The 23,672-nt window shown below is 41.2% G+C and overlaps 1 protein-coding gene across 3 annotated transcripts in view; it reads right to left on the bottom strand.

Moving 5' to 3' along the window:
- The window catches only part of spina (spindlin a), a 108,871-nt gene that overhangs the window by 26,899 nt on the left and 58,300 nt on the right, over positions 1 to 23,672 (bottom strand). For 2 of the 3 annotated variants that reach the window (XM_078568579.1, XM_078568578.1), the window contains exon 3: positions 3,995 to 4,236. In XM_078568579.1, coding sequence (XP_078424705.1) covers positions 3,995 to 4,049 — 55 coding nt within the window. In that variant the 5' untranslated portion in view covers positions 4,050 to 4,236. Of the gene's footprint in view, positions 1 to 2,786; positions 2,844 to 3,994; positions 4,237 to 23,672 lie in introns of all 3 variants that reach the window. The other variant, XM_078568576.1, reaches the window with a different exon arrangement.

Raw genomic sequence — 23,672 nt, 5'->3', positions numbered from 1 at the left:
ATGTAAACGCAATAAACACCCACTCCTCAAACACACAGGCGCATACACAAACATAAGAAAATATTATTTCTAAAGAGGTAACGTGCATTTAGATTACTAAAATGTTAAAAAAAAAGAAACTGGTCACTTCTTTAAACAGATCCTAAGATGGTGGTCGAAACGCTGCCGGCCTGAAGGATTCTCTCTTGGTTCACTGAAGGTTGGAAGTTTCTGGCTTTTTCAGTCAAAATTGTAGTTGAACTCCTACAGTAAGGTTGTAACCCTGCAGGTAAAACCAATATCCCCTCTTCCCCACCTGAGATGACTTTCTTTTCAAGGCAAGATTTTTTCCTTTTTTTGGATGAGATCTCCCCCTGAGGTGTTGGTCCGAGACTGACTCATTGGGTTGCCCTTGTGGATTAATAAAGCATTTCCTATCTCAAGCCAGTTTCTGTCATGTGACAACAATATCAGTGTTTCCATTGTTTACACAATGGGTTAAATGTGCCTACAGGAGTATATGCAGTTATTATGGGTGGGTTCAATTTATTAAGGACAGATCAGGAAATCTAGAAAGTGCGCCGAAGCAGCAAAAATTTTATAATGGTTTTTTTTTACATGGAACAATTAATCAAGGAACCCAGGCGTTACTGGATCTGATATTAAGCAACAACCCGACGATTCAGCAGGTCAGAGTTACAGAATATCTTGGCAACAAGGATCTCAATACGGTGGAGTTTAAAGTTAAGTTTTAGGAAAAATGATGACATTAGAATGGCTGGTTTTGTCTTGTGGGCTGAAGAAATTGGATTACATAGCACTTTCAGAGCAGAAAAGCATGGGAGAAAAATGTATCATGTTTACAAACAGTACCTTTACAAATATCTATTAAACTGATACAAACCATAAGGGAAGAAGGGTAAAAACCACATCTAGAAAGGTGAGCTGAAGAATGACAAATGACATTTAATATGGACAAATGTAAAGTAATGAAACTAGGGAAAAGAAATAAGCAGTGTGAATATGAACTAAATGTTTGGTTCTAGGCTACAGGGCATCATAGGAGAGAGGTTAGGTATTAAAAATATATATTGGAACGTATAGACAGAGGAATACAGCTAAGCCTTTAAATCAGTATCTTTCCACAACTCCCAGATTCTCTGTTCCTGCACCCCCTTTAAAATAGGTCACGACTCAATGGGATTGTGCGCTGTAATATCAAGCCCCTCTGTTCCCTGAGCTGTGACAAATGTGAAAAGTTTGACCAAACTACCAGACTGCCCCAATTCTACTTGTTTAATTTAGGTTAACAGAATATGAACACCAGGTTTGTAAACTTAATAAGTAACTGTTTATTGAACAAATTGTCTTTAGCTAGTGGTTAAAAAAAAATATGAACTAATTTCTAATTCTATAACCTAAACTCTACCCTTCTTAAAAACACACATATAAGGCACACAAAATCCATGTTTTTGTTTGTCTTAAGGGTGGGATAAAACAGTTCAATAGTACCAATTCCGGAATATTGATGGGTTGGTTTTGATTGATGTCTTCCAAATTCCTTTCAGTTCATGTTGATGACATGAAGTGGTCTTCCAGCACTTTCAGTATTTAGTTCACTGGTTGAGCACTTGCGTTTCAATGTCTCTAACCATGATTTTCCCCATTGCCTCTTGACAGGGGTTTTCAGAGAGAGGGGTTACAGAGAAATGCGGAGAAAAAGGCAGCTAGCTATTACTGTGGAATTACTGGAATTTTACACACAGGAGAAAAAGGTTTTAGGTCTTGTTCCCTTCAGGCTAGGAGCTATTTAGCTGCCCTGTTCTCACACAAAACCTGGTCACCTGGTCAGGAGCCAATTAAAATGCTGTTTTCAGGCAGCTCCCCTTTCATGCACCATCCTGTCTTTCATGGCACACTGTTCCAGGACTGCAACATTGTATACATTTCTCATCTTGTTCCAGTGGACATGTCTTTCAACCTGCAGCCATTGCAATGTTAATCCACAATTCAACAGAAAATAAGATGATATGTTCTTTACAACAGTCTTACAAGTACCAGTCATGTAATGGAATATACCTTCAAGTACTATGCGGCAGCTGTTTTGTATTGGTTTATTGTATTGTGAATCAACTCAACTCCCTAGAGTTAAAGAATACTATCTTTCTTCTCTTCCCACCCGCCACAAAATTTAGCATCTATTACTTTTTTTTTTCATTGGAGAAAACAAACGTAAGGGTTGATATAATTTAATTGTGAAAGTTGTAGGGGAAATAGATGCAAGTGGGTTGTTAACCAAGACTCTTATAAAAGTTGAAAGTTGCAACAAGTTTGATCGCACAAATTAAAACTTATACAAGTACAAAACTGGCCTTTTCCATCCCTTGAATCAGCAGCTCCCCACAATACTATAGCCAAGAAAACTTAGCAAAATGAGGTAATTGAGCTCACATCCAAACAATTCATGGAACTGTACATTGGTGTCCCAACAACTTGTACACTAGCAAATTTTTGAAAAGTTAACAGCAAAATTGCCTCTTAAAAAAGAACCCTCTTCCTCTCCTCTTCCAATCTTTGATTCTTTCCATGTCATGTTTTTTGTTCTTTTACCCCATTTTAAACTTGCCTTATCTAAAATAAACATTTCAATACTTGTTAATCATATATATTTTGGTACAGAACAAAGCCAGTTTATTCAGGTGCCTACATTAGTGCTTCCACCAGAGCCTTCCCCCAACTCTTTACCTGTATGCTAACAGTTTTCTTGATTGGTTTATCCATATCATTGGATCTACTTGAATACTTACTTGTGGTGAAGCATGTCATATCTAAATTTCCCTCTGTCTCGAAGAAGTTCCAACCTTCTTTAAAATTAATCGAAAGAAAATTTCAAAGCAAAATAACTCATCCTAATTCATCCAAAAGTCTGAATTGCTATAGAATAATTTTGACCGGTTGGGATAAAAAGAATGGTCACTGCACTGTGTGTCAGTGCGACAGAATGGGTTATCGTAAAAGTTTTATTGTAAATACATCATGCACCGATGTTCTTAAATTTCACAACAAAATCTTGATTATGACCTCAAGGGGTTTCAAGACATCAAATCAGAATAACTTATTCTAAACTTGTACAGTCATTGCTGGAGCCATATCTGCAATTCTATTTGCTACTTAAGTCACGCTCCCATCAGGAGGGCATGGGGAGTGATCAAACATCAAAGATGATTTACGGGCTTTGCACCATATTTATTAATGACTTGGATGAAAGAGTTGAATGTGCAAGTTTGGAGATGACATTAAGTTGGGGTACACAATAAATTGTATAGAGGATGCAGAGCATTAGAAATGGACACAGACTTAATGAGTTTACAAAATTATGGCAAATGAAGTTCAATGTGAGCAAGTGTAAGGTCAACCATTTTAAATCCAAAAAAGACAAATCAGAAAATGTACTTAATGGTGAGAGACTAGGAACTCTTGAGGAACAAAGGGATTTAGGTGTCCATGTTCCAAATTCACTAAAAGCTAGTGCACAGATATAAGTCATTAAAAAGTTTGATGTCTAAGGTCTAAAAATCTTTTATCCGAGATGGTTGGAATTCCGAAGTGAAGAAGTGATGCTTCAGTTGTACAGAGTGTCTGTCAGACCCCAGCTGGAGTAGTGCATTCAGTTTGGGGGCCAAACCTCAGGAAAGATATACTGACCTTGAAGAAAATACAGTAGATTCACCAGATTATTTTAGGTATTTTAAGGGTTAAATTGAGAGTAAAGGTTGCATAAACAGGGTGTGTATTCCCTTGAGTTTAGAAGACTTAAGAGCTGGTCTAATCAAGGCACTTAAAATTATAAAAGGATTCAATAGGGCAGATACATTGAAACTAGTTCCTCCAATAGGGAAATCCAAAACAAAGGTGGTAGTGTAAGTTTGTCATCTACAGCATCAAATGATTTTTTTTGCAACTACTTCGGAGTGCAGAGCAAATCAAATGCATCTTTCAGTTTTAACAGCCTTACCTGCTGCATCAATCGATAACCTCTGACTGGATCGCTTCCCAAATGGGGTCTTCATTCATCTGGATAGGTAGCACAGCTTTTGGTAAGGTAAAGCTAAAGTGATGCCGACAGTGTGATGTAGGGGGCCCCAAGCCACGCAGGCAACTGCTGTAGTAGCACCCAGCACTAGTATTAAGAGTTACATGGAACCTGGTTCAGTGCACACAGGTCTAACAGTCCTGTTTGAAAAAAAAACAATGTAACTATTTCTGGTAAACACATCTGCTTGTCAAAACTTATCTAAGCAAATTCCACATTTAAGTAAAAATTTTCCAAGACAATATTATTTCCTTTGTATAGAAAATTCAATTATAATCACATTGCCTTACAGCACCGGTTTGGCTCAATGGTAAGAAATACTACTGAAATACAATTGTGTTTATCACTATTGATATGGAGTATGCCTTACATTTTTTCTAAATTCCATTTTTAACTAATATTTTTCGAGCATCTTAAAGCCAGAAAGCCCGATGGCCTGAAAATCTGGTGGGAACCGAAGATGATTTCCCTCCACCTTAAGGGTCTTCTTTGGCTTGCTGCCAGGTTCCCTTAGGCCCTCCTTGGGGGTGTTGCTGAGTCGCAGTTGCAGAAAATTGTGGCAGCTGGCCAGGAGAAACCTCGGTTACTTTATTTACATGAATGCGTTGGAGCTATGCCGATTGCAGGTGTGCATGTCCTACACTGTCCCTCAGAGCCAGCTCCAGGAATCTCAGCAAAATATAAAGTCAGGGTGGGGGGGGGAGGGGGGGGAGGTGGCAGCTGGTGTTGGTGGCATGTAACCTCTTAACCCCTTTTCTCTAATGTTTGTTCCGAGGAAACAGCTGTTTTTAAATATGCATATTTTTTTTCTTCTTGCCCAGTTAAGAACAAATAGTATCTCAATAAGGCTAATGACACGTACTGTTGCTTGACAGGAAATTCATAACCTACTTTATTTTAGCTTTAATGCAACATACAGTAGGTACGCTGAAAAAAAGTTGCAGCTAAGCTAACATTTGTCATCATTTAATCACCAACATGCAACATAGCAGACTGGCCAAAAATTTTAAACTTCATGGATCAAAGAGGGAAGTGGCAAGTTGGATCTAAAATCATCTTAGCAGCAGGAACAAAAAAAGGTTATGGCCAACAGCTGTTTCCAGGGGCTTCCGCAGGGCTCAGTACTGCACCCTTGCTGTTTGAGGTATATATCAATGACTTTGACTTAAATGTAGGGGTCAGGTGGGGGGAGTGGGCAGGGGCAGGGACGGGAGGAGATTAAGAAATTTGCTGATGATACAGGAATTGATCGTATGGTTGGTAGTGAGGAAGAAGGCTGTAGACTGCAGGAAGATATCAATGGACTGGTCAGCTGGCCAAAAAAATGGCGGCTCAATTTCAATCCAGAGAAATGCATTTGGGAAGGACATGCGCAATGTAAAGAACCTATTTTTTTCTTGGATGGCAGCTTTAAAATTGGACTGTGGCTTTAAGAAACTACCATGACTGCAGTTGAAAGATATGTTCACTGGAGCAGGATGAGGAATATCTACAATATCGCTATCTTGGAACATAGGGTGCTAAAAGAGAATAGGATGGTGCCGGAAAGGGGTTCTGGACTAAGGGGAACTGCCTGATGACAACATTTTAATTGGCTCCTGACCAGGTGACCAGGGTTTTGTGTGGTATCAGTACAGGCAGAACAGCTCCTAGCCTGAAAAGAGGGAAGACCTGCAATCTCTCTTCTCCAATGTTATTAAGATTCCAGCAATTCTGCCACAATAGCTAGCTGGCTATCACTCATCTCTGTAACCCGCTTTCTCTGAAAACCCCTGTCAAGAAGAAAAGGGGAAAAATACCAGTAGACACACTGAAAAGCAAGTTTTTCAACCACTGAACTACAGATTGAGAGTGCTGGGAGACCACCTCATGTCATCAACAACAAGCTGCAAGGAACCTGGGAGACATCTATCAAAATCAACCCATCTAATCCTGTGCTCCAGATTGGTGCTATTGAACTATTTTATCTCACCCTTAAAATCCATGTTTTGTGTGTCAGGTGTCGCACCCGCGGGAGTCAGGGTTTAAGAAGGGATGGAGTTTAAGTCATTGAGTTAGAAGTTAGCAGTTCATATTTCTTTGCCACTAGTTAAAGGCAATTTGCTCAATAAACAGTTATTTAGTTATTAAGTTTACAAACTTGGTGCTCGTATTCTGTTAACCTAAATTAAACAGTTGGGTAGAATTGGGGCAATCTGGTGGTTTGGCCAAACTTTTCACATTTGTCGTGGATCGTGGAATAATGGGGCTTGATATTACAGCGCACTATCCCCAGTGAGTCATGACAACAGCAAGGGAATACTCAATAAATAAGAGAATTCTGTGAAGCATAGAGGAACAGTGGGATCATAGAGTGCATATCCATCGATTCCTGAAGGTAGCAGGACAGGTAATATAAGGTGGTTAAGAAGGCATATGGGATACTTTCCTTTTAGCTGAGGTATAGAATACAAGAACAGAGGCGAATGGTAGAATTGTATAAACCACTAGTTAGGCCACAGCTCGAGTACCAAATTCTTCTAAATTCTGCCGACCACACTGCAGGTACAATGTGATCGCACTACAGAGGAGATTTACAAGGATGTTGCCAGAAATAGAGAATTTTAGCTGTAAGGAAAGATTGGTTAGGCTGCAGTTGTTTTGTTTGTAATGTAGGAGGCTGAAGAGAGATTTAACTGAAGTGTCTATAATTATGAGGGGGCCTAGATATGGTGCATCGGAAGGACCTATTTCCAATAGCAGAGAGGTCAATAGCCTAAGGGGGTACAGAATTAAAGTAATTGGTTGAAGGATTAGAGGGGATTTGAGGAGTACTTTTTTCACCCAGAGGGTGGTAATAGTCTGGAACTCACTGCCTGAAATGGTGGTAGAGGCAGGAACTCTCACTGCATTTAAAAAGCACTTCATACCAGGCCATGGAACCAGAACTGGAAGATGGGAATAGGCTGGGTAATTCCTTTTTGGCCAGCACAGAATAGCCTCCTTCTGTGTTGTCAATCTCTCTGTTTTTTTATGTTTTTAATGTCAGCCAGCACTAATGGAAACTTCAATTACATTTTCCCCACTGTAACATATGGATGTGTAACTACCTTTGACCAGCTAACCCATAACAAACCAGGGACGAAACCTGGGGCCTTCCTTGAACTGAGGGTTCAGCTATTCTCTTTATCACTCCAGTGCTTTTAAAAAAAACAGCAGGTAATCAGATTTTTGATGAAAATTAGAATGAGATGCGCAAAGAAAGCACACTGACAAATATTTATGCTCGGAGGTATGGGTGGGGAAGGGGAAGGAAAGATGGACAATAAAGGGAGTAAACTCATATCCATAATTCTTTGGCAATTTCCTCATCTTGAACACAATGTTAAACATCTTGAACACAATGTTAAACAAAGAGGTAACTGAAGACAAGAGTCTTTTTTCCGGCTGGGATGGAAGAACAACATTAAACAACTATTGCTCTTGCACAGCACCCAACTCTCTGCAACTCTTAAGGCCACCAGCCACAAGTAGAACATTTAAAAGTAAATATTTCTGAAATTCTAGTCAACTCCCAAAGCTGATAATCAAAGATACAGAATACTAACTCAATCTTACAACCTACTGACATGTCAGTAAGACATGAAAAAAATCATAAACTGTGTAAATCAAACTTTATTTCTCTTGCTTATTTAAAAATGATCCTAAAGATGGCTGCTACAGGTCATATGACTCAAGATTGGCTACAGTTTCTGAAAATTTCCAATAGCAGTTACAAGGACAAAAGAGTTCCACCCTCAGCCTTGTGGAATCTCACTTCTCATCATAAGAACCCAATATAACCATGAAACCAGCGAACTATAACAAAGAGAGACATTGAAACTCATTATATCTGCAGAGGCACTAACTGCCACCATTTCACACCTGGGACTGTTGAGGTCCATTTCAAAAAGGAACCAAGGAAGAGAGATGGATGTCAGTTGCATCATTATAAACTTACCCTTCTGGCAGGAGGGGCCAGAAAATCCCACCCTGAGGGTTTGGAGAAACACGCCACAGCCTATTTCTAAACAATTAAAACATCTCTGTTCACGGACGGATGGCGAGAGGTAAAAGGAGTTCAGTTTTGCCTCTGTCTCCTGTCCGTAACATAATTATCACTCTGAACAAACCGTGTCAACAACGAATTCATCTGCTGCACGAGCAGCATTCCATTCCATGGTCCATCAGAATATAAGTATCCATGCAACACTACTGACTGCTGGAGATTATGCCAATCCAAGTAGTAAAACGAAATACCCCAAAATCTTGGCTGGCTATTTTACTGAACTGAACCATTTCATTTAAAACACCACCGGGGGTTTGTGGATTTAAATAGATAAGCTTTACAACATTCAAAACCTCAATACAAAAAGGCAAGCAGCGTAAGATACAGTTTTGATGACAAATCACAGCACAACACCAGCAGTTCACAGATAAAGTTAATCAGAGGAGCCTTTCATCTTTCTGGGATATAAACCCAGGAGTCAGAAAAAAATCAAGATTACTTGGGACAAAAATCCAAGTCCTTGAAAATGTATGCTATCATTAGATTACAAACTCCAGCACACTCAGGAATCATTAAAATGCCTTTTCACTCTTAAACTTGAGACACTATATTGCTCAGGCAGGTATAACGCTACTAATGTGAACAATTCAATGCTAAAGATACATAGCTGCATCAAATACACTGCAAAACTGAAAGGCACCTAGCATAAGCATCCTGTTTACTTGTCTTAAAGCAACTCCACACTATTTGCCAACATAAATCCAAAGAGTGGGGTGGGGGACAGACAACAAGTTGTACGAGTAAGTAGACGCAAACATTTATACAGTGTTATGACAGCTCCTTAATTTGCATTGGAGCCAATACAGTAGAGTATGACCAGTTATGGAGTTGCACAGCAGCGATACAGGTGTGTAAATTTTCAATTAATGTATCACCATTGTGTGTATACAGACATATAAATGCATACATTTGCAATCTTTATGTATGTAAACAAGTATCAGTGTGAACTCATTACATTCATAGCATAGCAGTATAATTATCCAAAGGTTTTGATTCTGTACTTTTTAATATATGTGAATTGTACTCCACAGCTCATGTCAATACACCAAAATACAGTAGGATTAGTGTGCATATTTCTGACATTTAAGTAGCAGTCATTCTCAAAAGGAAATAAATAATATTATGTCTCCTGTTACGATCTGGTTAGGGACCAGTAAATTTTTGTTTGAAGTAGACAAAGTTTGATATTCCAGGTACTTACAAAGAGAATAAAGCCACAAGACTCCATGGTTTCAATCAAACAAAATACTCTTCACTATACAAAGTCAGAAAAGTAAAGCAATTTACAATATCTTTCTTGTACTCTAACATTCAGAATTAACCTGAGGTAATCAAGAGTTAACAGGCAAATTGTGGTTGAATACATCACGTTGCACATTAAAAACGGAAGATGCGACCAAAACAGATTTCTCAGATTTCTCCGCAACCCAGCCAGACATCAATGATCACTGTGAGCTGCATAATCTTGTTAAAACTGTGTCTCCTTCACAAGGGATTGCAAGTCTCCACTTCCGAAAATCTAGCCTCTGAATTCCCTCAAAAGCCACTCTGATCCAGACTGCCTCAATGACTACACACCTCCTGGTGGTTCAATTGCTTCTCCTGAGACTGCCTTCCACAGGATTCAAAGGTGCACTCTAGCATCCAATTACTGGCAAAGTTTCAGCTCTCTAGCGGACTGCTAGTCTCACTGATCTGGCACTGTCTGGGTTTCTCCAAACTCCAGTCTCCTCTCTGCACCGAGCTTTAAACGGCTCTAGGGGTTCTTCTGAGCCCCAACCCTTTCCAACATGGAGCCAGCGATCTTCTGCAATCTTCATAGATCCCCAGGACTTCTCCGGAGCCCTCACTACCTGGACCAACAGTATCACTTTTGTTGCCTGGAGACTCTTCTTCTGCCTTCCAACACACCTAGTCATGTGGACTTACCTTTTCCTGCCACCACAGGTCCCGTGGTCGTTGTTTTCACGCTAAGGATGCACTAAGGATGTCCCAGTTGGCTGAGCCCTTTAACTGCAAAAAACAAACTAGAACGGAGTACGTGTAACCTTGCCATGCTCCGTGCATGCACCGGAACTCTTGGGCCTGCTGGAAAATGGAGACCTTGGCCTCTGCCCAGAACAAGTTCACATTTCTTAACACTGCTTACCCAAGCATATTTTTCCCCATCACAGACTAGTCTGTATTTTGACGATTCTTTAAAACGTAGACTACATAACATTAAAATTTTGAAATATTTGGCTTAATACTGTGGATTTACAAAACACAGTGCCTTTCAGGTCTATAATTTAAAAGGGCATGTGCTCATTCTACATCTTCTAATATTATTCTAAACCTTTGGGACAATTTAATTGAACAAAACAACTGATTTCTCCTACCTTCGAGTAAAGGTGCATTCAAGTTCAAGTAACAGGTGCATGTTCCCTTTTTACTTCTAGCTTTGAAATCTCAAGATATTTTCTAAGCAGATGTGTAGGTACACCACATCCCTTGAATGCACAAATCTCATTAGTAAGAACACATTGGGACTTATGACGGCAGCAGGCAAACTAACCAAAACTAGTTACTGTCTTAACAAGCTGAAAAACAGTGCCACTGTAACAGAAAAAGTTTGCTTTATAATAGGAAGAAAAAAGATGCAACATACCATATCATCCTGAATAGTTTTTAGAATAATTTAATTGTGGGGAAAAGTATCTGTAAGTAGTTCTGAAGTCCATTAAAGGGGGTTCCCTGTAGGTTAGCACTCAATTATCCAGGTGCAAGCAGAAATAAATTTAATAAATCCCTAATGGGTGCGGCAGTTCATGACTTAAGGGCGTTTGAGATATTTGCTATTTTAAACTGACAAACAGTTGTTCTGAATGTCTGATTTCAAAATTCATATGTTTTAGAGTTGTATCTTTTGTTTTGCAAGAGGGTTATACTCTGATATCAGACAGAGACAGTTGATGTTTTAGTCTTGTGCAGTTTGCAGCTGAGTCGAGGGAGCAAGAGAGATAAATGTTAGCCTTAAGCAGAGAAAATACTATTTAACGCGCAGAGTGCAGGTGGGAGCTCGAGCTCCATTTGGAAACCGAGTTAGTGAGGGAAGAGAGGCTGGAAGATTTGCCTAGTTTGGAGCTAGAGGAAGAAATCTACAGTAACCCTCATAGAAAACAAACAGTTCAACTTGGAGAAGCCAGAAGGTCTTTGGGGTTGGAACTGAAAGCACCCAGGTTGGTGAGCATAAGCCCTGAGTTCAGAAGGCAGAGGAAAAGAATTTGCCAAGAGCAGTGGAACAGCTGTGGACTGGGAGAATATCAAGTTATTAGAAACTAGGGGTGTTTCTAAGTTTCTGTCAAAATCAGCATGCAGGAATTGCGAGTAAAGTTCAGGCTTCAGCCGATGAATCCCAGAACTTGCACAGCTGCTGTGGAAAAGTTTGGAGTTAGTCTCAAGAAAGTGGATAACCTTCAAGTACCTGATAAGTAGCCAAAGATTTTCTGGGGGAAGTCATAATGAAAAAAGGGAAGTTCAGTTGAGAATTTTAGTCTAACGTATATGTGATTAGGTTTTATTGTGCCTATTGATGTAAAGTGTAAGTATTCACCTCGGGTAGTGTTTATTTAGTAGCGTTTGCTTTACTTGATTCTTATATAATAAAATTCATTTGTTTTAAACCTGAAATTTTCTGGCTTCAGTTATTTTCTGAAACAATGAAACAAGATTCCAAGAGTCAGTGTAATTTACAGCACAGCAGTCTGCTTTTTGGCCCATTAGGTCCATGCCAACTCCCTGCGGAGCAAACCAGTCAGTCCCATTCCCCCTCTCCGTCCCTGTAGACCTGCAAGTTTATTTCCTCCAAGTGTCTATCTAATATCCTTTTGAAATCATTGACTGTTTTTGCTTCTACCACCCTCGTGGGCAGAGTGTCCCAAGTCATTACCACTCATTGCATAAAAAAAGTTCTTCCTCACATTCCACCTGTACCTCTTGCCCAAGGTCTTAAATTTGTGTCACCTCGTCCTTCTACCAGCAGCTAATCAGAAGAGTTTTTCCTTGTCTATCTTATCAAAATGTATCATAATCTTGTACAACTCTATCAAGTTTCCCCTCAAACGCCTTTGCACCAAGACTCGGTGTTTGAATTTCTCTTTCAACATCAGCCATCTCTATTGGGATCGTAACACAGTTGATTATTAGCTTTCTACTACAATGTCTAAAATATTTATTCTTGTGATGCAGATGACCCCAATATGGTAGTATTTATTGTTCATCTCAAGTTTCTCGGAAGACATTAACTTCAGTGTCACAACAAATATATGCCAAGGAACCAGGCGGACCCTGAACATCCACACTTAGCTCTTCACTGAAGAAGATCTGAGGTTAACCGCCCAGGTCTAAGTAGAAAAGATGCCCAAGTGGGCGCACTGAACCACTTTACAATACTTGAATATTGCTCAAAGGAGAGACATGGTGCTGAAGCTTTTTATCTTGCATTTATCAGGACAAATGTAAAAATGCCAAATTTCAAGTGATCACAATTTACGCTACAGAAGAAAAGGATGCTGACTAGTTGGCAAGTTGACTCCGAGTGGCCAAGGCATTGCCATGGAGAAGGCAACAGGAAAATAAAGGCTCCCCAAACTCCCGGGTGACTCAAAAAAGATGCAAGGCTTAAACATATTCCTTTCGTTTGCAGAGAGCGGGTCCCTGCATATGAATATATGTTGCTTCTAGCAAGTATAAATGAGCCATATTACGAGCTTGACTGATTATCTTAAATTTGTTAATGTAGCTATTAGCACACTCAGGATTGTTCAGTACTGCCCAATCGTGGAATCACATCTAACAGCAGACGTTTGTTTTGGGTTTTGCAAGTGAGAGCTGGTTGAGTACAGTCTGTACTCTGTCTATTAAGAACGACCGAAAGAACAGGCTGTATGATTCAATCAGCCAAGCATCGGAACATACAGACTAGCATCGCACCAGCCCATGAAATTCATACATGGCATTGCTCAACTGTGTGTCAAACTTGCAAGGTGAGCAAATGGGGAGGGCAGGCGGTGGCATAGTCATATTGTCGCTGGACTAGTAATCCAGAAACCCAGGGTAATGCTCTGCGGGCCCAGGTTTGAAACCCACCACGGCAAACGGTAAAATTTGAATTCAATAAAAATCTGGAATTAAAAGTCTAATGATGACCATGAAACCATCATCAATTGTTGTAACAACCCATCTGGTTCACTAATGTCCTGTAGGGAAGGAAATCTGCTGTCCTTATCTGCTTGGGCCTACATGTGATTCAAGACCCACAGCAATGTGGTTGACTCTTAAACACCCTCTGAAATGGCCAAGCAAGCCACTCAGTTGTATCAAACCGCTAAAACGTGAGAAAGGAATGAAACCAGACAGACCACCTGGAATTGACCTAGGCACCGGAAATGACAACGGCAAACTCAGTCAGCCCTGTCGATCTTGCAAAGTCCTCCTTACTAACATCTAGGGGCTTATGCCAAAATTGGCAGAGTTGTTTCACAGACTAGTCAAGCAACAGCCTGACACAGACATACTCGCGGGATCATACCTTACAGACAATGTCCCAGACAACAGCATCACTATCCCTGAGTATGTCCTGTCCCACCAGCAGGACAGACCCAGTGGTGGAGGTGGCACAGTGGTATACAGTCAGGAGGGAATTGCCCTAGGAGTCTTCAACACGACTCCAGACCCCATTAAGTCTCATGGCATCATGTCAAACACAGGAAAGAAAACTTCCTGAATACCACATACTGTCCCGCCTCAGCTGATGAATCAGTACTCCTCCACGTTGAACACCACTTTGAGGAAGCACTGAGGGTGGCAAGGGTGCAGAATGTACTCTGGGTGGGGGACTTCAATGCCCATCATCAAGAATGGCTCGGTAGCACCACTACTGACCGAGCTGGTCGAGTACTAAAGGACGTAGCTGCTAGACTGGGTCCACAGCAGGTGGTGAAGGAACCAACAGGAGGAAAAAACACACTTGACCCCATTCTTACCAACCTGCCTGCCACTGATGCATCTGTCCATGACAGTATCGGTAAGAGTGACCACTGCACAGTCTTTATGGAGGCAAAGCCCTATCTTCACATCAAGAATACCCTCCATCATGTTGTGTGGCACTCCCATTGTGCTAAACGGGATAAATTTCCAACAGATCTGGCAACGTAAGACTGGGCAACCATGAGGTGCTGTGGGCCAGGAGCAGCAGCAAAATTGTACTCAAACACAATCTGTAACCTCATCCCCCAAACTACCATTACCACCAAGCCAGGGGATCCACCCTGGTTCACTGAAGAGTGCAGGAGGGCATGCCAAGAGCAGCACCATGCATACCTAACAATGAGATGTCAACCTGGGTGATGCTACAACACAAGGCAACTTGTGTGCCAAACAGCCTCTGGAGGTCCCCAGCATCACAGATGCCAGTCTTCAGCCAATTCTATTTACTCCACAAATATCAAGAAACAGCTAAAGGAACTGGATACTGGATCTTGACAATATTCCAACAATTGTAGTGAATACTAGGCCTTCATCGAAACATAGAAAATAGGAGTAGGCCATTCATTATGATCATGGCTGATCATCCAACTCAATAGCCTGCTCCCCCTTTCTCCCCATATCCTTTGATCCCTTTCACCCCAAGAGCTATATCTAACTCCTTCTTGAAAACATATAATGTTTTGGCCTCAATTACATTGTGGTAGCGAATTACACAGGCTCATCACTCTCTGATGAAGAAATTTCTCCTCACCTCAGTCCTAAATGGTCTACCCCGTATCCTCAGACTGTGACCCCTGGTTCTGGACTCTCCCACCATTGGGAACATCCTTCCTGCATCTACCCTGTCTACTCCTGTTAGAATTTTATAGGTTTCTATGAGATCCCCCCTCATTCTTCTGAACTCCAGTGAATATAATCCTAACCGACTCAATCTCTCCTCATATGTCAGTCCCGCCATCCAAGAATCAGTTTGGTAAACCTTCACTGCACTCCCTCTATAGCAAGAACATCCTTCCTCAGATAAGGGAACCAAAAATGCACACAATATTCCAGGTGTGGTCTCATCAAGGCCCTGTATAATTGCAGCAAGACATCCCTGCTCCTGTACTCAAATCCTCTCACTATGAAGGCCAACATACCATTTGCCTTCTTTAGCACCTGCTGCACCTGCATGCTTACCTTCAGTAACTGGTGTACGAGGACACCCAGGTCTCGTTGCACATTCTCCTCTCTCAATTTATAGCCATCCAGATAATAATCTGCCTTCCTGTTTTTGCTACCAAAGTGGATAACCTCACATTTACCCACAATATACTGCATCTGCCATGCATTTGCCCACTCACTCAGTTTGTCCAAATCACACCGAAGCATCTCTGCATCCTCCTCACAGCTCACCCTCCTACCCAGCTTTGTGTCATCTGCAAATTTGGAGATATTACATTTAGTTCCCTCATCTAAGTCATTAATATATATTGTGAATAGCTGGGGTCCCAGCACTGATCCCTGAGGTACACCACTAGTCACTGCCTGCCATTCGGAAAAAGACCCGTTTATTCCTACTCTTTGTTTCCTGTCTGCCAATCAGCTTTCTATCCATCTCAATGCACTACACCCAATCCCATGCGCTTTAATTTTATACGCTAATCCATGTGGGACTTTGTCGAAAGTCTTCTGAAAGTCCAAATAAACCACATCCACTGCCTCCCCCTCATCAACTCTACCAGTTATATTGTCGAAAAATTCCAGTAGATTTGTCAAGCATGGTTTCCCTTTCGTAAATCCATGCTGACTCTGTCCGATTCTGCCACTGTTTTCCAAGTGTTCAGTTATTAAATCTTTTATAATGGACTCTAGAATTTTCCCCACTACCAACGTCAGGCTGACTGGTCTATTATTCCCTGTTTTCTCTCTACCTCCCTTTTTAAATAGTGGGGTTACATTAGCTACCCTTCAATCTGTAGAAACTGTTCCAGAGTCTATAGAATCTCGGAAGATGACCACCAATGCATCCACTGTTTCTAGGGCCACTTCCTTAAGTACTTTGGGATGGAGATTATCAGGCCCTGGGGATTTATCGGCCTTCAATCCCATCAATTTCTCCAACATCATTTCCTTAATAATACTGATTACTTTCAGTTCCTCTCTCTCCCTAAACCCTGTGTTCCGCAACATTTCTGGTATGTTATTTGTGTCCTCCATTGTGAAGACAGGACCAAAGTATGTATTTAGATGGTCAGCCATTTCTTTGTTCCCCATTATAAATTCCCCTGTTTCTGACTGTAAGGGACCTACATTTGTCTTCACCAATCTTTTTGTTTTCACATACCTATAGAAACTTTTACAGTCAGTTTTTATGTTCCCCGCAAGCTTACTCTCGTACTCTATTTTCCCCTTCTTAATCAATCCCTTGGTCCTTCTTTGCTGAATTCTAAAGTGCTCCCAATCCTCAGGTCTGTTGTTTTTTCTGGCCAATTTGTATGTCTTTTCCTTGCATCTAATACTATCTCTAATTTCACTTGTAAGCCATGGTTTGGCCACCTTTCCTATTTTACTTTTGCACCAGACAGGAATAAACAATTCCTTGCCACATTCCTAGCCAAGCTGTTTCAGTACAGCTACAACACTGCCATCTAGCCAGCAATGTGGAAATTTGCCCAGCCATGTCCTGTACACAAAAAGTAGGACAAATCCAACCCAACCAATTACCACCACAGCAGTCTGCTCTCAATCATCAGTAAAGTGGTGGAAGGGGTCATCAATCGTGCTACCAAGCGGCACTTGCTTAGCAATAACCTGCTCACTGACGCTCAGTTTGGGTTCCGTCTGGGTCGCTCAGCTCCTGACCTCATTACAGCCTTGGATCAAACATGGACAAAAGAGCTGAACTCCAGAGGTGAGGTGAGAGTGACTGCCCTTGACAATCATGGCCGCATTTGACCGAGTGTGGCATCAAGGAGCCCTAGCAAGATTGGAGTCAATGGGAATCAGGGGGAAAACTCACCGCTGGATGGAGTCATACCTAGCACAAAGGTAGATGGTTGTGTTAGGTGGAGGTCAGTCATCTGCAGCAATTCAAGGAGGCAGCACAGCAGTGCCTTCTCAAGTGCAATTAGGGATGGGCAATAAATGCTGGCCTAGCCAGCGAAGCCCACATCCCATGAATGAATAAAAAAAAGGCTCTGGCCCTATTTACAAGATTGCTGATAAAGCCAATTTGATAGCACTTGCAGTTACACAAATCCTGAAATGTATATTGTCTGGTGAAAGTAAGCTTGCAGTAGACAGTAGGGTGTATGAATTTCAGTGCCAGAGTGATGCAGGTATGGAGGTCATAAGCCCCAACGATTAGTGGATCGAATCAAACAACATGTTCCTTTGGTTTTTTTGTAACAGGCAGAGAAAATCAAATCAAAACGTCTACTGTTAGATGTGATTCCGTGATTGTGTAGCACTTGCTGAACAATCCTAACTGTGCTAATAACGACACTAACAACCAATTTAAGATAATCAGTTTATGCTTGCTAGAAGCGACATACATTCATATACAGGTACCCATTCTCTGCACAGGTACCTATTCTCTGCAAACAGGAATATGTTCAAGTCTTGCACCTTTTTTGAATTACTTGGGAGCAAGGGGAGTGTTTTCCCAAGACCTTGTTTTTCATACTGGCCATTCACAGCTGGCATTTTGTCTACATCATTGTTTTCCCCTTTCAAACTAGGCATCTAAAATAAACGTTGTCTTTTATTTATCGGGTGTCATTTTTCTTACTGAATTCAATGACCCTTGAACTACAAGCCAGGACAATGAATAAACTTGCACGTGGGTTGGTCAACTATGTTATGGAATCAACAGATGGAATTTGATTGATGGACACACAACCTGATTGATGGCGGATGGGAGATGTGTAAACAACTTGAATATTGCAAAGTCTTATAGCAAAGCCTTATAGAACCTGAGAGAATTGATAAGGACTCCAGTGGGGTTCCACAAGGATTGGTGTTGGATCCCTTGTTTGTGGTATATATAAACGAGTTAGATTTGAATGTAGGAGAGTTGACCAGTAAGTTTGCGGATGACATGAAAATTGGTGGGGTGGTAAATAATGAGGAGGATAGCCTTAGGTTACAGGAGGATATAGACAGGCTGGTCAGATGGGCTGATCAGTGGCAAATGGAATTTAATCCAGATAAGTGTGAGGTGATGCACTTGGGCAGGACAAACAAGGCATGGGAATACACAATGAATGGTAGGACTCTGGGAAGTACCGAGGATCAGAGGGGCCTTGGTGTGCATGTCCACCAGTCCCTTAAGGTCGCGGGACAGGTAGATAAGGCGGTTCAGAAGGCATGTAGAATACTTGCCTTTATTAGCCGAGGCATAGGATATAAGAGCAGGGAAGTTATGCTGGAACTGTATAAAACACTGGTTAGGCCACAGCTAGAGTATTGCGTGCAGTTCTGGAATCTGCATTATAGAAAGGATGTGATTGCACTAGAGACAGTGCAGAGGAGATTTACCAGGATGTTGCCCAGGTTGGAGTTTTATAGTTATGAGGAGAGATTGGATAGACTGGGATTATTTTCCCTGGAGCAGAGGAGATTGAGGAGGGGACATGATTGAGGTGTTTAAAATTATGAGGGGCATAGATAGGGTAGACAGGAAGGAACTTATCCCCTTGGTGGAGGGATCAATAACCAGGGGGCATAGATTTAAGATAAGTGGCAGGAGGTTTAGAGGGGATGCGAGGAGGAATTTTTTCATCCAGAGGGTGGTGTAAATCTGGAACTCACTGCCTGAAGGGGTGGTAGAGGCAGAAACCCTCATAACATTTAAGAAGTATTTGGATGCGCACTTGCGATGCCATGGCATACAAGGCTATGGGCCTAGTGCAGGAAAATGGGATTAGAATAGTTAGGTACTTGTTTGACCAGCGCAGACTCGATGGGCCGAAGGGCCTTTTTCTATGCTGTAGATCTCTACGACTCATGTATTCTCCAAACATTTCTCCTTGTTTGGAGAAAATTTGAGTAAAGCCTTGAAAGGCTGGAATGGAGCCAGAAATTGGACTTAAAAGGAGCACAGCCCCCAACATTCGGGTCTGCAGCCGGAGTGGGTTAGTCAACCACCCAAGACTTCGGAACGAAGGGCTGTCGATGGAGCGAGTGGACAGAGTGAGTGACCGGAGTGCCCACCCGTGCAAGGAGCCAAGGGGAATTTCACCATTTTGGGAGCAGTCTTGAAAACACCAATTTGGGGTTAACACTTGCAATATAGTATTTATGTAAAGTTGGCTTTCTTCCTTTATATTTTTTATACACATACATGTTAAAAGTTTTTTCTTCCTTTCTTTCCAAAAAAGTTAACTTTCATTTCCTTTTATTCATTAATAATTGTTTAATAGTTGTCTAGTGAAGATTGTTGTTCTCATACATTGTTTGGTATTGAGGCACTCATTCTTGTTCGTCCACAGTACGGCTCCGAACCAAAGTGAGACTCCGCAAGGGACTCTCACACCCCCTTACACAACCAATCAGCACCCTTTTCTCCTGGAGTATAAATTGTTGTGATTGTTTGAAATTTGGCATTCTTACATTTGTCCTGATGAGTGCAAAACAAAAAGTTTTGGCAACACGTTTCTCTTTTCAGTACTACTTCAAGTTCTGTACTACTAAGTAACACTTTACATGATTGAGTTTTGAGTTCAGACTGAATTTGAGTTTATCTTCCCAATTCTCCATTAGGAGAGGTACAAGTTCTGACAATGAATTAATCCTTTCTTTCCAAACCAAAGAAGTCAGACCGAAAGTCATCCACTAACAACTATTTATTGACTACAAACTCATTAAAGTCAAACAATGAGTGCAAAATTAATTAATATATAGGAACAGGAGGCTATTCAGTCTCTTGAGACCGTTTACATTTAATTAGATAATGGCTGATCTAAAACACAACTCCCTTTAAACTGGATGTAAAATTCAGTCAAAGGGAGAAGAGTGGGTCTAAGACAGGTGTTTTAAACTTAAATAAGGGCAACTATGTGGGCATGAAAGCTGAGCTAGTTGAAGTGAACTGGGATACTAGGTTGGGAGATAGATCAATAGAGAAGCAGTGGCAGACATTTAAAGAGATATTTCCGAATACTCAAGTATATTCCTACTATAAAGAAAAATTCTAAAGGGAGGACCCACCATCCGTTGTTAACTAAAGGAGTTAAGGAAAGCAACAAACTTAAGGAAGAAACATATATAACTGTGCAAAGATGAATGGCAGGTCAGATGATTGGTCAGAATATAAAGAGAATGACTAAAAGGTTAATCAGGAGAAATTAGAGTATGAGAGGAAGCTAGCTAGAAATGTAAAATTGGATAGCAAGCGTTTCTACAGATATTTAAAAATGAAAAGAGTAAGTAAAGTGAGTGTTGGTCCTCTAGAGAGTGACAGTGGGGAGTTAATAATAGATAACAAGGAAATGGTGGAATGAATAAATATTTTGCTTCTGTCTTCACTATAGAGGATACAAAAAAAATTCCAATAAAAACTGTAAATCAGGAGGTGGAAGGGAGAGGGAAACTTGGTGAAATTACAATCACTAGGGAAGCAGTACTGAGCAAACTGATGAAGCTGCAGACTGACAAGTCTCTGGGTCCTGATAGATTTCACCCTAGGGTCTTAAAAGAGGTGGCTAATGAGGTAGTAGACGCGTTAGCGTTAATTTTCAAAAAAATAGCTAGATTCTGGAAAGGTTGCATCAGGCTGGAAAGTAGCAAATATAACCCTCTATTCAAGGAGAGAGGCGGAAAACAGGAACTATAGGCCAGTTAGCTTGACCTCTATCGTGGGGAAGGTGTTAGAGTCGATCATTAAGGAGGTTATATTTGGGCACTTAGAAAAGCTCAAGGTAATTGGGAAGAGTCAGCGTGGTTTTGTGAAAGGAAAATCATGTTTAACCAATTTATTGGAGCTCTTTGAAGGAGTGACATATGCTGTGGATAAAGGGGAGCCTGTAGACATGTTGTACTCAGATTTCCAGAAGGCATTTCACAAGGTGCCATATCAAAGGTTATTACAGAAAATAAAAGCCCATGGTGTAGGGGGTAACATATTAGAATGGATAGAAGATTGGCTAGCTGGCAGAAGACAGAATATAAATGGGCCCTTTTCTGATTGGCAGGGTACGACAAGTGGAGTCCCGCAAGGGTCTGTGCTAGGACCTCAACCTTTTACAATTTATATCAATGACTCAGATGAGGGAAGTGAAGGTATAGTAGCTAAATTTGCAGATGACACAAAGATAAAGTAGGAAAGTATGTTGTGAAGGGGGCATAAGGAGGTTGCAGACAGATATAGATAAGTTTAGTGAATGGGCAAAAATCTGGCAGATGGAGGATAATGTAGGAAAATGTGAAGTTGTTCACTTTGGCAGGAAGAATAAAAAGGCAGAGTATTACTTAAATGAAGAACAGCTGCACAATTCCGAGATGCAGAGGGATCTAGGTGTTCTTGTGCATGAGTCACAAAACGTTAGTATGCAGGTACAGCAAGTAATTGAAGAGGCTAATGGAATGCTATCTTTTATCATGAGAGGAATTGAACATAAAAGTAAGGATGTTATGCTTCAATTATACAAGGCATTGGTGAGACCACATCTCGAAATTGTGCGCAGTTTTGGTCTCCTTATTTAAGGGAGGATGTAAATGAGTTGGAGGTGGTTCACAGGAGGTTTATTAGATTAATACCTGGAATGAGCAGGTTGTCTTACGAGGAAAGGTTAGACAGACCAGGCTTGTTTCCAGAGGAGTTTAGAAGTGTGAAGGGTGACTTGATTGAAGTATATAAGATCCTGAATGGTCTCAACAAGATGGATGTGGTAAGGATGTTTCCTTTTGTGGGTGAGTCCAGAACTAGGGGGCACTGTTTTAAAATTAGGGGTTGCCATTTTAGGACAGAGATGAGGAGAAATTTTCTGAGGGTTGTGCGACTTTGGAACTCTCTACCTCCGCAGGAGACAGTGGAGGCAGGGTCATTGAATATTTTTAAGGCAGAGGTAGATAGATTTTTGTTAGGCAAGGGAATCAAAGGTTATCAGAGGTAGATGAGAATGTGGAATTTGAAATACAAACAAATCAGCCATGATCTTATTAAATGGAGGAGCAGGCTCAAACGGCCAAATGGCCGACTTCTGCTCCTATTTCATATGCTCATTCGTACGTACTCACTACCTGCTTCATATCCCAAATAAAAATCTATCAACCTCATTCTTGAAAATTTCAATTGGCTCAACATCCGAAACCTTAAACTTCTTCTGGAAGTCCATGTAGACAACATCCATAGACAATCCCCCTGTCTAGCACGCTGGTGACATCTTCAAACATTTAAATAGATTAATCAGACGTGACCTTTTTTTAAAAATTCATTCATGGGACGTGGGTGTCCTTCTTCAGAGGGTATTTAAGAATCAACCACATTGCTGTGGGGTACCTTCCATAAAAGGACATTAGGGTTTTTATGACAAATCGGCAATGGCTTTGTGATCAAACTTTTAATTCCAGGTTTTTACTGAATTCAAATGCCCCCAGCTGCCGTGGTGGGATTTGAACACAGGTCCCCAGAGCATTACCCTGTGTCTCTGGAATACCAGTCCAGTGACAATACCACTTGTTAAGAAATAGAGGTAGTTTAACTTATATTTATTTGTATTTGTAGGTGTTAGGAATGAGGTTTAGCTGTAAAGTTTAAGTTTGATTTGTATTTCTGTATCTGTGTTACGACAAGAATAGGACGAACAGTGCTGTTGCCTCGTAACAGGTGGCCAGATAGGCAGGTTACTCCGACGCACGCACGCACACACGCACACACGCACACACGCACACACGCACACACGCACACACGCACACACGCACACAAGACAGCAGTTTATTTTGGAAGCTGAGTTCAGTTGGGTTGAATGCAGCTGTGAAGCAGAAGCAGCCTAAATGGGAACCGATAACAAGTCCCAAGCTAAGAAAAACCCCAAAAGTCCAGGAGAGTGGAAGAAGAGAACGTCCAAAAACGATCTTCTAGTTAAAGGACGGACAGGAACCTGGGAAAAGGTATTGTTAAGTGAAGTTAAGAGTGAGGGGCAGAGAGAAAGGCTCCAAGCTTCAGATTTAAAGTAAGAACAGCTTCCAAGAAGGTTCAAAGAGACAACTGAAGGTCTGTAATTCTTTGCTATGGGCATGTGAAGCAGTGGTGCACTGTTAAGGCTGAGTTGTTGAGGGAGTGTGCATGGAAGACAGCTTGAGTGCATGTGGTGACCCAGGGAAGAGAAACATCAGAAAGAAAGAGAGTTCGAAACCCTGGAGGTGAACCTTTGTGGAAGGTGTCTGAGCGAAAATGTCAGTTTGGGAGAAGATTCCAAGGCGAGGTCCTGGAGAGTGGAGATTGGAATCCCTCGTGTGAAGGACGGAATTCAGGGAGACTGGTTGGCTCACGGAGTGACGAGC

This window comes from Cetorhinus maximus, chromosome 2 (assembly GCF_964194155.1).
Source record: "Cetorhinus maximus chromosome 2, sCetMax3.hap1.1, whole genome shotgun sequence".
In the NCBI taxonomy this organism is placed as follows: domain Eukaryota; kingdom Metazoa; phylum Chordata; class Chondrichthyes; order Lamniformes; family Cetorhinidae; genus Cetorhinus; species Cetorhinus maximus.
Note: the sequence above shows the minus strand (reverse complement) of the source record. Positions and strands in the feature narration are given on the sequence as shown.